At 38.1% G+C, this 16,538-nt stretch overlaps 2 protein-coding genes and 1 long non-coding RNA gene across 7 annotated transcripts in view; 2 read left to right on the plus strand and 1 right to left on the minus strand.

Moving 5' to 3' along the window:
* Positions 1 to 510: 510 nt before the first annotated feature.
* On the minus strand, positions 511 to 2,106 carry LOC139817639 (uncharacterized). 2 transcript variants are annotated; one of them, XR_011733285.1, is made up of 3 exons: positions 1,968 to 2,106; positions 1,715 to 1,863; positions 511 to 1,429 (listed from the first exon to the last, which is right to left on the minus strand). It is a non-coding gene; the product is annotated as an uncharacterized lncRNA (long non-coding RNA). The 2 variants fall into 2 exon arrangements; XR_011733284.1 differs by lacking the exon at positions 511 to 1,429 and having other exon boundaries at positions 1,538 to 1,863.
* On the plus strand, positions 1,889 to 8,270 carry LOC139817637 (arrestin domain-containing protein 17). Its single transcript, XM_071785879.1, has 7 exons — positions 1,889 to 3,456; positions 4,477 to 4,626; positions 5,142 to 5,353; positions 5,745 to 5,927; positions 6,081 to 6,292; positions 6,442 to 6,641; positions 6,812 to 8,270. The coding sequence occupies exons 1-7, from the start codon at positions 3,342 to 3,344 to the stop codon at positions 6,943 to 6,945; spliced, it is 1,206 nt and encodes a 401-aa protein (XP_071641980.1). The 5' UTR covers positions 1,889 to 3,341; the 3' UTR covers positions 6,946 to 8,270.
* Positions 8,271 to 9,059: 789 nt separating this feature from the next.
* Positions 9,060 to 16,538, plus strand: part of LOC139817638 (uncharacterized) — a 28,941-nt gene continuing 21,462 nt past the window's right edge. For 2 of the 4 annotated variants that reach the window (XR_011733283.1, XM_071785882.1), the window contains exon 1: positions 9,077 to 11,688. The gene's annotated coding sequence lies outside the window, so the exon portion shown is untranslated. Of the gene's footprint in view, positions 11,689 to 16,538 lie in introns of all 4 variants that reach the window. The other 2 variants (XM_071785881.1, XM_071785883.1) reach the window with 2 other exon arrangements.

Genomic DNA, 16,538 nt, shown 5'->3' on the forward strand with positions numbered 1-16,538 from the left:
TTTTTGAGTCTAGAATGTTCTGAATATCTAAAAAATCTAAATGTTTCGAAGACATATTTTCTCTTTTAAAAATATATTTGCCCGATATTTAATTCAGTACTTCAGTCAGCTTTAATATCTCCATAGCTAAGCACGTAAGATATATTGACGTGCTACGTGTTGAGAGTTCCTCCGTTGTTTTTTTTTACGGTTAAAGTTAAAAGCAAACGACAGGTAGGTTTAGGTGACATCTTATGTTTCTCTTCATACGATATAAATCATAACGTCTAAGGCAATATATTATATTAGCTCGTGGTTTCAACGTGCACTGGTAATGTAAATTGATATGGGTAAAGTCTGGTAAAGGGTCTATGTGTATCTTGGACAAAAACCGCAGAAACGTTAGATGAGTATACTGAAGACTATAAACTAGCGCGTTTACTTGCCACATGCTAAAGCATTGTTTTGAATTATCGATCAACGAACGCTGAAGCGGAACGTAAAGCAGAAGAGATAGAGAATAAGGTATTTGCCTATATTGCCTATATTTCAGTAAAAATATAATAGATGAATAAAACAGTTGCTTAGACTTTTTTTATCTTTTCGAGAGTTCGACGTTAATTTCTAGCTAAACTCGAGATACGTATCATACGCGACGTTATGGAATAAATATAGACGTATAGATTATTGTACGTTGATACGACTTAACTTGAAACGTGCAACCGGCGCGGCGTATGAACGTATTGAAATTTACGACCGATCGAATGGCCAGTCCACGACGCTTATGGTTGAGGTGGTTGAGATATAGTTGAAATGGTTGAAATGATTGGGATGAACGGGACGTCACATTTTTACTACGGCATTTTACTATTCACATTTTAGGTCCACGTTAAAAACGTATGTACGTCTGCTGCATGGTATGCATAGAACGCATAGTTACGCAAAATTTGAATGAGATACAATGGACTCGTTATTTCTACGAACATTTCGAATATTTTGCGAATTTACGATACAATACGTGCTTGTTATGACAAATGCAAAACCTTGAGCACGCGAGTTGACGAGTTCGGAATCCACAATAAAATTGTAGTCGATTTATTGATTTGCCAATAAATTGCGCAGTTTCCGACATAGATAATTGAAAGGAACAAGGGTCTCTCTCAACAGATCGCTAATCTCGCGCAAATTACAACGATATATATCTCGATGCGAGTAAAATTAAGTATTATATATATATATATATATAATAAATGTGTTTTTTTTAGATTTATTAGATAAAGTAGACAGATAAATAAAAATGCGCATGAAACAAATAAAGACTGCACGCGCGCGCGATCTATCACATTTTATAATTTATCCTTTTCGGCGTGCAAGCGGCGTGTAATAGCATTTGCTGTTTGCTGGCGGTTAACACATTACACAGGGTGACGTACCGTACGACACGACATGGCTGGAAAAGAGATGACTCATATAAACAAATTAAATTAAATTTTAGTCAACTTAAATGGAATAAAATAAATTCAAGAAAAATTAAATTAAAAAAAAAGTAAAACGTTGAGTTATGTTTGTGTAACATTATTAAGAAGGATCATGACTGTATGCGCCAAGTGACAACTACCCTGACATTTTGTTTTAATGTTTAAAACGTCAAGTATCAATACCAGACGTAAATATCCAAGCTATCGAAGTGAAAAATTACGCTACCATCTCGAGCTCAAGCGCTCTATAAGGATACCTGTGCATTTTAGTGCGAAAATGACCCTATTGACCCAGTGAAGAGTAGAATCCAGTGATCCCCCCCCCCCCTCAGAGGGGCCAAGAGGGGAGCCGGGTACCGGGTATATTGCGCATGAGCGTCGACGTTCTCACACGCGGTAAAGTATCCTGTTTGAGAAAAAATGAATATTATATGGTCCTTTATTAAATTTATTTTTAAGAATAACCTAAACATTTTGAAAGATCACGTTTTCGTGTAATAATGTACATACTTTTAATAAATCTAACGCGTACGATCTTATGCCCATTGCCCACTGTTGGTCATGGTTCGTGGCTCGCGGCCTCCCGAAAAGGGTTCGTGCAGGAGGCCTAGACATGGCGCCAGGCGCGCTCATCTACACCCGAAATGGATTATTGGATGTGCTCGATGTAATGTACCGTATGCTGTACGATTACGTAACTAACGTAACGTACATAGTACAAATGGAAGAATCAAAGAGTCGTGTACGTACGTACGTCGTTTTTACATTAAACTGAAGACGTTCCAGTGTTTCTTCGGCGATAAAATCGCCACTGGCTACTGGTGACTGGCAACTGGATCGTTTCGTGTCTACCGGTCTACCGCTCTCGCTCTGTCACGATCAGTCACACGCGTCGTGATTGTCGGTCGAATGTCGGCTACGTTGGAGAGAAAAAAAAAAGGAAAAAATGAACGATGCAGGAAGTGCATCGTTCAGCTGGAAAGACGGAAAGAGCAGACCTAAGGACAGTGAGGACAAATAGAACGTGCGTGTTCCAGTTCCTCTTTCGCGCTCCTGGATATACGACGGAAGAGAATTTAAAAAATCGTGGACATTGACTACGTAGTGCTATGTGCTACGTAGTAAGTAGTTTACGTCCACGTTTTATGCGGACGTATTTATAGAGACACTTTAAAATAAAGTTAACGTGTGGCTGTGGGTTGTGGCCGCTTTCAGCTTTGCTCAGATCTCAGTCAGGCTTCTGTGACCACTTGACCAGTGAGGCAGTGACTTTTGATGACTTCTGTCTGGTAACAGCTCTAACAGCAGTAACCACTAACCAGCAACAGCACGCAGCTACGTCACTACGCGATGTCATTGATGACGTCACCGCCGTCACCGGTCAGTCCGGTCGGCGGTCACCCTGACGCCTCGTGCCATGCCGTTACGTATACGCGTAAGAGTGAGAAAATACATGAAGAACACCAAGTGCGCAACATCCGTCCTTCCGTATCCGTTCCATACGCATCTACGCATGTGCCACGGTGTCATTGATATTGGAATGTAGCGGTGTAGTGTGAGACTGAAGATCGATAAGAACGTCGAGAATAGATCAATAGAGGGATTTTATAGTATGTATCAACAGCACGTCATCGGCACGTCGGCAGGTCCAGGCAGGTCGGCGGGTGTCCTTTAGCCACATCGAGATTGACGTTACAAGTAGTTTGGGATCGCGACGGCTGTAACTATCATCAAGAAGAAGTTGGAGCAAGGAGACACGTGTCCTTGTCCGGCAAAAGCTGCGCGGCGTTAAACATCGGCTGCTGGTGAATAATAAACGTAAATGAAATACGTGGAGGAGTGCTGTCGTAAAGATCAGAGAAGCTAAAACGAAAAACGATCGACATGGGCCTCAAGGACTTACGAATAGAGTTCGACAATCAATGGAGCACGTATTATCCTGGACAAACGGTGAGAGGTAACGTCATCGTTGTTCTGGACAGCACGAAGAAGATTCGCGGTAAGTCTGGTTATGGTTAAGGACACGCAGTCGTACATCGTAATATAGTCCGAGATGTATTACTTCTTAGGGAACATTATATGTTTACAACATTAAGAATATTTAAAAAGCATCTTAAAGTTTTAAAGTTATAAAAATGTCAAAAAGATATCGTCCGCGTTATCTTATGTCTCGATTTATTATATCTTTGTGATATTGTTTTAAGATGCCTTCAAGTTAAATTACGTTGCGCACTTGTGGAATCAGTTTTAGATACCAACCAAGTTACGTGGAAATCTATCACGAGCATTACGGTCATTACTTACGTTAACAAAGCTGTACGTGCTTGAATCGGTACATGAATGACTTACGATTTATTTTATTCTTAACTTTGTTAACACGCTACTCTCTACGCTGTATATTATGATGTCGTTAAGTAAAAAATATATTTTACTTAAATTAACTTCCAATCTCTTTTGTTACAGGTATGTTTCAGTTCGCTATATACGAAATGCACGTCTATGTCCACTGCCCGTCCACAAGCGATCTCTCTCTATTTTTGCATATACACACACATATACAATGTGTGAAAGTTAATTATAGAACATACTGCCCACACATACTCCTCATCTGTATCTCCCCTTTCTACTGTTACTCCGCTACGCTTTGTCTTCTTCGAGTTTTGTATCACTACACTAGGCTGTATCAAATACACGTAATACCATTGAATGATTTTAACAAAGAGAATTTTTATATTTTGTTTTATTTATATTAATGAACATAAATCTTATAAATCGAATATAACTTAACAAGTCGAGCAACGTGATGAAGTAATTTAATATAAAATTCTACATATTTTAATGCAAAACAATAGAGAATAAAAAATAAATGGATTAATAGAAATGATAAAAATTGATTAAAAATAAATCACTTGAAAAGACAAACGTGATGAATTAGTTAATAATAAAAATAAGTATTAGCTAATACTTAATTATGCTTTTTTCGAGTGTACTTATAACGTTTGTAATTTTTTTTACGCAGGTATAAGCGTGAAAATAAAAGGTGAAGCGAATACTTGGTGTGTAGTTAAAAAAGAAGATATTGAGCGCAAGGGAGATTATCATGATGAGGTTGCCACAGCACATGAAGAATATTTTGAAACAAAATATTACTTGGTTGGATCAGCTTCGGGTAAGGCTACAATGTTTACTAGATTTTAATGAAACTGAAATAAAACAATACATGAAATGTTCAAGAATGAAATTTGTTAAGCGACACGCTTGAAAATTGATTTTATTAACAAGAAGATAAATAATAAAATACGTAATGTTTTATACGTGGGGTGAACATTTTTTGTAGATGTGGACATATATATAGAGATTACGAAAGACGTTATTAAAATATGACTTATTTAAATAGAAAAAGTGTTATTTTTAAATTTAGCAAGTTTGGTTTTCTTTACTTGAAAGATTTTACATTTAAATGTCTCCAACATATTTATAATCAACTACTGCCTTACGAAAAATGACGTCAGTGGGAGAACGTTGAGCACGAAATAAATCACGTTTATTTAAAAACTCTGTCAGCAAGAATTTAAATCTAAGTCAGGCATTTTTTATTCAACTTTATCATACGTGTGCATTATGATTTTTCCTCTTATATGTATATTTTTATTTTATTATCTTTTATTTATGTTCTTTTGTTAGGTGGAGAAATTGAAATACAATCAGGAGAACACAAATTTCCATTTACTTGTTCCTTGCCGATGAACTTGCCGAGTAGTTTCGAATCGGAGTTTGGATACATTCGTTATATCGTCAAAGCCACGCTGGATCGGCCTTGGAAGTTCGATCATGAAGCTAAGAGTCTTTTCACAGTTGTCGTTCCTTTGGATTTGAATCAAGAACCCAGAGCGGCTGTATGTACTAAGTTTCATGATTAAATAACGTTACATTTAATTTATTTTAACGTCTACGTTTAAATTAAAATATTAAATTAAATATAGGATTAATTTAGATTATTTGAAAGTATGTTTAATCTTTCTTTAGCAGATATCTTGATATTGTCAAATTATTATACTATAACGTTTGCAAAACTTAATATATATGATCTATCATTTTAATCATTTATAGAAAAATAGACTAAAAGTAAAAGATTTATGAGGAAATAATTTTAATCGTCGTGCACGTAAGACTTTATTTTTTATATTTTACCATTTCGTACAGTGGTATCTGTTGAGACGTAAGCTCTAAAACGTATTTTTATTTCAGTAATACGAATAATGGTGGATTGTAAACGTATATTTCCAGGAACCCGTGCAGCAAGAAATGAGTAAAACGTTTTGTTGCTTATGTTGCGGCACGCCACCTTTGACCGTAAATTTTTCACTACCGGCTCGAGGGTACGTGCCCGGACAAACGATGCCAATAAAGATAAATGTCGAGAATTTATCAAACGTTGTTGTGACCGTCATCAAACTCATGCTGCGTGAGGTAAGTACGCAATAACAGTTCTACTTTAAGATTAAATTTTCGTTCATTGACGTGATTCAAAGGGCAATATTTCTCGATGGTATCGTAAGGCTGAACAGCTTTTATATTGAAAATTTCGTCGATAAGTAATAACGTATCGTGAGGTCCATCCAGGTTGTGACTGTCCGTGTTACGGATCCTTCCGAGACTAGAATACAAGAACGTGTGATAGCAGAGGTCAGCAAAGGACCGATCCAAGCCGGTGGAACCGCCGATTACGAGCAACATCTGAACGTTCCGCCTCTTCCGCCATCAAATTCGTTCGCTACGTGCCAGTACATCGATCTTGAATATGAGTTGAAGGTGGAAGCATGCGTTGAAGGATGGTTAATGTCTTTTTCATATATTTTTTTTCATATGATTTAGATTATTTCACGTATTATTAATTATACAATCTATAAAATAGTTTACCCATTTTAATCAGTTTTTTATTCTCTTATCTCCTTTAAATAAATCTTAGCTCGCAATATTGTAGGTATCATCGGAATCTGTCCGCCAAAATACCCATCCTTGTGGGAACGGTTCCGCTCTCGGTTCATCATGCCCCGAGTGCTCCACCAGCGGGAATAGACGGTGATTATACCGAACGGAGGCCACTGGAAGTTGGTTTCGTTATACCTTCGGCAAATACTGCCGTGCCTCCATTACCAGAATCTACGTTATATCCAAACTTACGTAAGTTCTGCGCACGTATTAGCGCCGTTCGTTCTTCATACAAAAGATAGAAATACTGAGATTTGTGATAAAATAGAATTTATATTTAGTATACTTGCGACATCTTTATATCATGTAACAAAATCATAGTTTTGTATAGAAATAATTGTTTTCAATTTTTTTCTTTTCAGCTCCACCGTCCTTCGAGGAATCGTCATATGCCGCCAAAAATTTTCGCGAGAAAGAAGAATCGGAATATGTTTACGGTCTGGGTAAACATTTTGCACCAAGATATCCAGTATATAATTTTGCACCTGCGCAGTAACGAGAAAACGAGGAATATTACTGTTGAGATTAAATTTCTTTTTTAATTGTTGGAACACGTACTTAGCTTTTTTGGCGATACGACGTGTGACGCATACAACGTGCGAGGTACTCAGCTTCAAATAGTCGCTTCTACTCAGCGTTTGGGATACGCGTGACGTACAAAACGCACACGTTTTAGCGTACATAATGAAACGAACAAATGAAAGCGTTTTTAGCATTTAAATTTATATAAATCTCGCAGAGAACGTATGAATGTCGACATATATGTATATGACGATATAGTGTATATTTTTAGAAAAAAAATATATAATATATATTTGTTCAAGTGTATCATAAGACAAGACGTTAAGATCTATGCTTTTTATGTTAGCACGCTCGAAATATATATAAATATATATATATATATATATATATATATATATATATATATATATATGTCGTGCAATGTGTTACGCGTCATTGTCTCAAGTGAAAGATTGAATACACGAGTGTATTGTATGTTTTATGTAATGGTGTGTGTTGTAAACGAAAAAATACATTTTTAATACGTAGAGGGGGGGGACATTACATTACAAAGAAGTTCGTCGTTGAAGAAGATATTTTGTAATTAGCGTGGTCTTGTAGAGGTGACATTTCAAGCTCGTTTTTACTTTCCTAAATAAAATCATGCTTTTTCGTAAAGTACGTTTTCTTTCGTGTTATATATAAAAATATGATGAATTTGTGACATTTCATATTTTATCCTAAAATACATTCAAATGTAAAATAGAATATGTCTTGTAAGGCATTTTTGATAACCTTATCTTAATACGTTAATATGCCGTATGATAAAGAAAATCAGTTTGCACGATTTTTATAAAATTTGTATAATCGCAGTCAACCTCTGCGCACGCTACGGTTGGAAGGTTAACGATGCACGCTATTTTTTCCGTGAAAATCGCAGAGATAACAGCTATGCCGTTATCGATCCTAGATTCTAGATCCGATGCATATAGTGCATCGTATTTATTTTCTGTATCTCGACAAGACATGTCTCGACGTCATGCTACATTTCCCTAGTTTCCCATCGTCACGTGTGGCATTATCTTACGCGGATCTAGGTATTGTTTATACGATAGTAAAATTTTAAGGCTTAACCGGCATTTGTAAAGATGAAAGGTCCGTATATGTATATCTGAAAGATTAATCGAGTTGAATGTAATGTGACAACTAATAACTGAAAATCGACATGATGTTAGAAAACATAACATGTTTTTCTAAAAAGAATTTAACATCACACGTTAATTTTTTTCTAAATAAAAAGGATATTTAACATTTTGGCAATTTTTCTCTTAAATTATTTCTTTCCTTGTCAGCGGGAAATAATAACAATAGAAACGTCAGCAAACGTCAGCACGGACCTGATTAATGATGTAGTCGCTGTACAGTGTACGTATTTCGCAGCCAACCTAGGCCGTGTATTGCGATGATCACGATCGAAGGAAATCGTCACACACATATGCCCGTGCAATGTTATTACAGTATATAACGATCTTTTTGCATTCGTAATGTTACTCGCGATAGACATGTGCATACTTATCGATTTTTTTTACATTTTTTATGACCTATGCTGATGATTTGCTCGATGGGCAGATTGATTGTGCTCGCACGTGCGCGATATAATATCGCATTATTGACACCGATAATTAGCTTTAGGTAAATCATTATAGCTGGCTGGCGGTATTGTATACCTATAGGTTGGCTACTATATACGTATACGTTGGCTGCGCGGGACAGCTATATTTATGTTGTCACGTACGTAAGCAGCGACAGTAAGCATCGACATAGACATAGGCCTTCCTGCGTGACAACTGATAAGTCGTAGCTCGTAATTCCTATATCCTGTGGAGTATTTACTCTAATTTTGACTCCCTCCGCCGATACGACGTACGGCAAAGTAACGCGACTCAGTCAAGGGAACTCGGAGCAACTTATTTTGAAGGAACTTGACGTGTTTCACAGAAAGTCGAGCAGAAAGAGCTTATTTTTAAAACGTTTAAGGATTATTTCTTCAAAATATAAATTTAAGACAGTTTGGAAAGCTTTACAGCTGTAATATAATCTTTATTTCAAAAAATTTACATTTGACCTCGTTTCGGAATAAATCGAATTGAATTAATTAACATTTATTAATGTATACGTACGAGAGATGCTTTTGAAACAAGTGTCTCTATGACAATCTGTCATCCATCCGTATATATTCAATTTTATTACGTGGGTACCCAATCTTACGTGCGCTTATTCCTTTAATATATTATATATCTATATATATATATATATATATATAAATGTATATTATAATAGATTTGTGCACGCAAAATATTGAACGTCTTTCGTTGACATATAAACAAAGATACGTTTTCGCTAATAAAACACTTTGAGCGACGTTGAGATTTGAGCGGCGAATGGGCGAGTGGCGACCTGGCGGCCGGGAGTCGGGGCTTACTCTGCTTACAGAAGTAAGACGAGCGGCGTTCTTTCTCGCGTCGCCACGCAAGGTTGTTGAGCGAACTTAGTTCCGAACTTGCGAGGTCGCGTTTTGACCTCGTCGGCGATCGATATTTTAAACCATATCGATATAAGCGGAAACGTCGCGCGCGCGCGCTTAACGTAACGTTAGAGTGACGTCACATATTGCCGGCTCGCGGTGTCCTCGTAATAAAGTAAAACGGCATGACCGAGCACGATCTATAATCATCGCCGTTCCGTTGGTTCCTTCCATCGCGGCCAGTTTGTAACGGAGACCCACCGGAAAGGCATGAACGTGCAACGTGCAACCCCCTTACCACAGTATTACGATATTTTATCATTCGTATTCGCTGGATCCTGCATGATCCTGCATAGAACCATATTGGCAAAGTTGGCAGGACTGAAACCATGATGTAGATTTAACCCCACAGCGTGATCTACATTAGGGGGTGCAAGTGCTATATTTCTGGTGATATATATGTACGTCTGTCTCTCCCTCTTTCTCTTTTTTTTTTTTACAAAAAAGTGGATGACGTATGTATTCATCGTCATTCACGAACGTGTGTTTATCTTGAACGTGGAAAAAGTAGAAAGGAAACCGCATTGACGACGCGTACGTCTTTTTTAATCACGAAAACGGGGTCGACGGTTCTATATGGAGATACGCGCGATTTATGTTGCAGATCTATTTTTCTTTTTAATATATTTCTATGTAGAACACGTTTATTTTTATACACAGCTCTATCGCGTTATCAACGTATCCTTCTTATAAAAAGTAGATGACGTACTCCTCGCATTGTTCGTAAACGTGTCTTGAATGTGCGAGGTGCGAGGCAGAAGAAATAAGGAGCAGAGAGGAGCCTGCGTGCGACGATTCGCTGATCTCTTTCATCTCGAAAATGAAAAATCAATTATTAATCGCGTTTTATATTATATGTGTATATGTGTAAATTGATTTTCCTTTTAACATAATTCTATATAACGATTTACTTTTATTTTTTCGTAAAATGTCGAGCATTATTTTACATTTGGAAAGCTTGCTACGTTCTTTAATTCTATTATCGAGTACACGTTCATTTTCGCGCAGTCTGCTTTATTATAATTTTTATTTATTCTGTTGCTTCATAATCTCTTACGTGCGTTATACGTATTAAATTCAGTTGTACAAATCATAATTAGGATACAAGTGGGACATTGGAGGATGAGTTAACGCGGTGGTAGACGGTGGATCGGAGTTAGTAGTCGAACCCTGGTTTGCGCCGCCCTGCCCTTGCCGCTTGCCGCGGGGCGCGGGGCGTGGACCAGCGGATTACGGGAGTCGAGAGTGTCAGGACTACGGGTGCCGTGGGGTCGTGGGGTGCCGTGACTGCCGTGTGCCGGCACTTGCGCGGATGCGGTGCGCCATAGTGCCACAGCGTCACAGCGCGCGTGCTACCCTCTTATCAGATTCGCTCGTTCCGTTTGTCCCGCTCCGCGTTCCGCGCTCGTCCGTCGCGCCGCAGGCCGCAGCAGGACGACCCGTTAGACCCGCTAGAGTCTAGGCCGCCTGCCCGCCTCTGGTCTCGGAAAATCGGAGTCAATGCTGTCGAGCTCACTCCGTGACCGGCCAACAGTGAGAATTGACAGCGCTCGTCGAACCTCCCGCGGTCTGTCGCGAAAGGCCAAGTCGCTCCGCTTCTTCCGTCTTTCGTTCGAGGAAGGGACGGCGCGCGCGCGTACGCGTAAAGCCGAAATCTGCTCGGTCAGGCGAGCGGATTGTTGTCACGCCGCGCCGCAAGAATCGCGAACGCGCGTGCGATAAGCGAGAGCGGAGAGCGGAGAGCGGAGAGTCGAGACACGTGTCGTTTGCATGTGCGTAACGTACGTTATCGCGTTGCCGTTATCGCGCGACGAGTGAGCGTACCACGGAGGGCACGGAGCGTACGGTCGCTCGCGAGACAGAAGACAGAAGACAGAATCAGACAGAACGCGGAACGCGGCTCATCGGGCGAATCGATGCCGCCGGCGCCGCGCCGCGAGTCGGAGCCGCGAGCGCCGAGCAGCTAGCAGTGCTAGCACGCGACTGTATTCTACGTGTATCCGCCTGGCGGATACAACGACGGACGACGGCGTCACCACGAGGGCCAGTCCAACCTGTCCAACCTCGACAGCGCGAGCGGGGGGACGAGTTTCTGGATCACTGGAGCACCGCGCCTGGACCCGGGACCACTTTCCGTTGCTCCTCTTGCAACAGGTACGGTCCACTACGGTAATCGAAATAAAACGGTGAATACCGTGTCTCGATTCACCGTTTTTACGTGTCACACGTGTCACGCGCGATCAGCAGTTTGACTTGTCAACGATCAACGATTAATCTATTATATATATTATTGATATATTAAATCTCGATGCTCGCGCGAGGCTTTACTTAAATAGGTACTTTAGTTTTTCAATCGCTTGAAGCTTAAAGATGCGTTTTCCAAAATCGATTCCGCGTGAGCTTACACGTAGCGTGAATGTCATGACGCTCATGTTAAACCGCTTGACGATCGAGCATAAGATGACTGTCCACGTGCGTAAAGTACGTCATAGAATTTCCGAAGAATCACGTTCTTCGTGCATAGACGAAGCTGCTCTTTAAATGTCGAAGGTCGAAGGTCGAAGGTCGAACGTCGAACACCTTAAATTTAAATCGTCGAGAAACGTTGTTGCTCCCTCAGAAACTCATGACATGACCGTCGACTGTTTTACTCTTAAGCCTGCTTTCGAGGAGAAAAAAACGTTACGGAAAAATCGTCGAATGAAACACGCAACATCGTGCATGTGCATGTCGAAGCGTGAAGATCGTAGAGCTTAGATAAATAGATAAACATCCGAGTCTTATCGGTCGTCCTATAATCTCTAATATACATATATAACATATATGTATATACAACACCGTGTGGGTTAAGATTGCGCCGAAACAGCATGACGAAACGTTATTATTCGTGACTCACGTCACGCGATGTATGCCGAGTAAGTTAATAACAAAACGTTAATAACAAAAAACTTAGGGTGAGAGAGAAGAACGGTTACTTATTACGGTCTCTTATTACGTTAATGTCGAAGAGAATAATTAACGCTGAGTACGCCCGTCGGGAGAAAAAAACGACAGTTTTTTGGCTGCAGTATAGTAGCCTTTCGTACGTGTGTGTGTGTCGCTGAGTAACGTCACGTCACGATACTTTTTATTTCAATTACGATTTCTACTACATTGCTTGATCTTGAGTATTGATTATTGCTATCAATTAATTATTGAGTACTGTCGATCTTTCGTGTAATACGTTGCGAACGAAATAACTCAAAAACCAAACTCGATTTAACTACGTGATGATGGTTTTAATGAAAAGGTGTGCATTTATGTCAGCATTTAAAATAATTAGTTATTTTTTAATTGCAATTAGTATCTCAAGAATATATAGCCCCTTTATATTAAAATTTGCATCTTGACGTGTTAATTAATTTTATGCAAAGAGCGTGTTTGCGAACGAGAAATACGAAATTGACAATTAGAAAATATTTGATGGTTGCACTACGGATAATTTCTTCGTTTCAACTCGGTATTTTCATGTTTTTACATTACATATTTACTTCCAAATACTCACGTCACCTTCGCTTTATTTGTTAGTAATATTCACTAATTACATATCGATCCGTTTACATTGTTCTCGCTTCGATTGTGATGGAATAATGGACGCTCCACTATCGCTAGTATCAACTTTACCAGATATCCCTCTTTTTGGGTCCGCCTCTAATTTGTCAGCATATGTTATCGTTAAAAAACGAAGCGCATTTTCTTTGTGTTCCTTCGAAATAACGAGACAGTAATAACGCTTTCATTCCTCTTACTTTTCTTCTTTCGTTTTGTCTCTCTTTTTTTTTCGTCAACTACTTTCTTTGTAGTCTAAAATATCAAGCCGCGGATTAGTCTACTTTCTCAATTATTCTGGAACTTTGTTTCCGTACAAAAGAGAATACGAGAGGGATATACGTACATATTATTCTCCTTGACGTGTGATATGTTCTCGGAAAATAGAGCAACGAGCACTGTGAACGAGCTTTTCCTAGGACAGCTCGCGCTAATGATAATCTTGCACTGCTGACGAGACGTAGAAATCTTTGGGATTCTTTTTGCGTTGAATGGATTTGTCAATGTTTGTCAAAAATACAACAACAAAATACGGAACTCTTTATGTTACGTCTTTGCAGGCTTCTTTAATTAATAATAACAAAGATATATGAGGCCTCTCTTAAAGCTCTTTGAACTTTGCCTCCTAGTTCTTCTTCGCGTTAGCATGAAAAATGAATAACTAACAAAAAGAATGAATTTTAATACGATATTTTTCTCTTTTATTTTTTGTATTCTTACACGTAGATGTCTTAAATAATAAATAAATGTGAGATTTACATTATTCTCTCTCTCTCGTATCTCTCTCATATTTCTAACAAGATCTCAGAACCATACGTCATTAAATGCACGTTATTTCACACCAGAACATTGAAAGCTATTAGGACATTAGCAAACGTGCTCGTCAAACATCGACATAATTAAGCCGACGTAAGTCATGGGTCACTGAAAAACGCTATGTGCACGCGATAAAGGGAGCGAGAAAGGGTACAGTGTCACGCGATATTACGAAAGCATGAGTATATACAGCACGTCCGACGATGATTCTTAAATATCAATTTTTAATGCTCGATTTCAAGGCATCTTATCGCGACCACACCTTTCTACTGTGAAACTCGAAACTCGGTATGAAAAAAGTGAATATCCTAATGAGATTAGAATCTCACGAGTTTCTTGCACGTTTGACTATTTTGATTTTTATATAACGTTTAACATTTTTAAAATTGATTAGATACATTTTACTGTGCTTAATAGAAAAATAGAGTGGCTGCTTTTATCTTTCTTATCGTAACGTCTGAAACAAAATGTTAAGTTTTTTCTTTCGTACCTCTATGTATGCATATAAATATGCGCACGCCCGCGCGAATGTGTCTGTGAGTACCTAAAGTTTGTGCTTTGCTTAATCTATCTATGACAGTAATATACAATATTATATAACTTTTTTATTTGTCGTCGTTATAAAATTATGTTGAGAGAAAAGAAAATAATTTTTAAAATGGATGTAAATGGATTATAAAAATATAAAATGTTAATATTTTTAGAATAAGTGATAGCTTGAACAGTGAGTATAATAAATTCAGGAGAATATAAAGTTTAAAATAATATTTAACGCGTCAACCAAGAATATAAAAGAATATTTCACCAATAATGAAGGAATAACAAAATCGATAATTTTTTTCTACAGATCTAATAGAAACGTTTATTTCTCATCGTAGAAGTTTCGAAGCTCACGTTTTCTTCAAATGTCAGGCTTGAGCTTGTCAGTATTAAGTTTTTCTTACTTATTCGACAGCACAGCGCTCTCGAGCTTTAACATCGTCGTGCCCGACAAGTCGATTTAGGCTGTGTGCTTCTTAACATTGCACCTTATCCACCTTTATCAAATTACGGAGCAAAGTGAAATGATGTTCCAAGAGATGATTAATATTTCCTCAATATATACTGTAATAAATGATGTGGATTAACGGAATTGGTGTGGAAAGAACATATAGTTAGATACTTGAAATGATTGTTTGACAAATTTAGCGCGCGCAAGAGGTGTCGTAGGAAATCAAGTGAAAGCGCCGAAATGAGGAAAGTGTCAGTGGAACTGTTGACTAAAGTAGTTAAATTTGGTGTGTCACGCGGCAGATAACTGTGTCTTACGCCTTATTTCGAGAATAATATTTGAAACATTCTGATAACCGAACAATACAAACGCTCCAAGTTTTGAGCTTGAACTTTGAACTATTCGGATCTTTCGGGCCTATAGGTATATTTGTGAAGAGTTATAACTTGACGTTTTAAATAAAATTCCACACGTACCATTACATAAGTAATATATTGTTGATGAAAAGAAACAAAAATTCTCCTATTTGTGCAACGAATATATAATTTTTATGAAAATTTTCTTTGATGACGTATTGGTGTAGTCAAATCTCCGAGTATTAAGAGAAGATCAAACAGTTCGATCATTGATTCTACGAATAGGTATTGAACAAATAATGTGGAACTTAATACGTATTACGTATCCTTCCTATAATATGCAAATACGGTTGTAAAATTGAAAACCTTATTATCTCACATTTTCCTACTTCGATTACGTTTACGATTAATTAGAAAGATCAATGTTTAATTTTATCAAATTTCTTCTTGGAGCAGATAATGGTCGCTGCGTCTTTAATCGGCCTGAGAAATCTTTTCGGTATTGGATCTATACATTTAGTGAGAGAAAACCTTTTCGCAAGTTAAATCAAATCTTTCTTTAACTAATATGCCATATAGCATATATACCGCTGAAATCATCCGTTCGCGGCTAGAACAGTTAATAAGAACATACGGATTGTCAAAGCTGTTGAGTAACGAGTAACTATAGGCGACAACTTTTACGCAGCTTGTAACAGCGAATCAATTCACGCATTAAAATTTAAACTCTCGGACTGTCAGAAGCAGATGCTTTACTCGTGAAAAGCAGTAGAAACACATTGTCAACTTGTACATCGATCTGTTAGTTTCTTTTTACAGTTACGATAAGATGTTTTTTCGGCACCGCAACATTCTTCTTTTTAATACATTTTTAAAAGTGCTTTTAATAGGCTTTAAAGATATCATTGTCTGTCGAACAAAAACAAACGATATCAGAGCTGTATGTTTTGTATGATAGTTATATTGTACGCTCTCCTTGTAGAGTTTTATTATCATTATTGCAATCGAATGAGAAAAGGGAAAGCAGAGATTTGGTAGTGTTCTGTATTCATTGGAAACGATCATAGAAAAACGAACGATCTAGCTTGCACGTTTCACGTACGTTTCCATCTCAATTAACGTACGTGAATGGACGACGATTTATTAATCCTTTCCAGAATTTTTTTCTTCTCTCTCGTGATAAATATAGGTAGAGAAAAAGGATATAGGGGATATAAGGGATTCGGAATTACGAATGGCGCTGTTTCGTTTCC

The sequence above is a fragment of the Temnothorax longispinosus genome, chromosome 8, assembly GCF_030848805.1.
Source record: "Temnothorax longispinosus isolate EJ_2023e chromosome 8, Tlon_JGU_v1, whole genome shotgun sequence".
Classification (NCBI taxonomy): Eukaryota; Metazoa; Arthropoda; class Insecta; order Hymenoptera; family Formicidae; genus Temnothorax; species Temnothorax longispinosus.

Bases quoted from the DNA above. Each gene is read 5' to 3' on its own strand.
- LOC139817637 (XM_071785879.1), top strand. From the start codon at position 3,342: ATGGGCCTCAAGGACTTACGAATAGAGTTCGACAATCAATGGAGCACG. The intron at 3,457-4,476 runs GTAAGTCTGGTT...TTTTTTACGCAG, and splicing joins CAGCACGAAGAAGATTCGCG to GTATAAGCGTGAAAATAAAA. The intron at 5,354-5,744 runs GTATGTACTAAG...GTATATTTCCAG, and splicing joins ATCAAGAACCCAGAGCGGCT to GAACCCGTGCAGCAAGAAAT.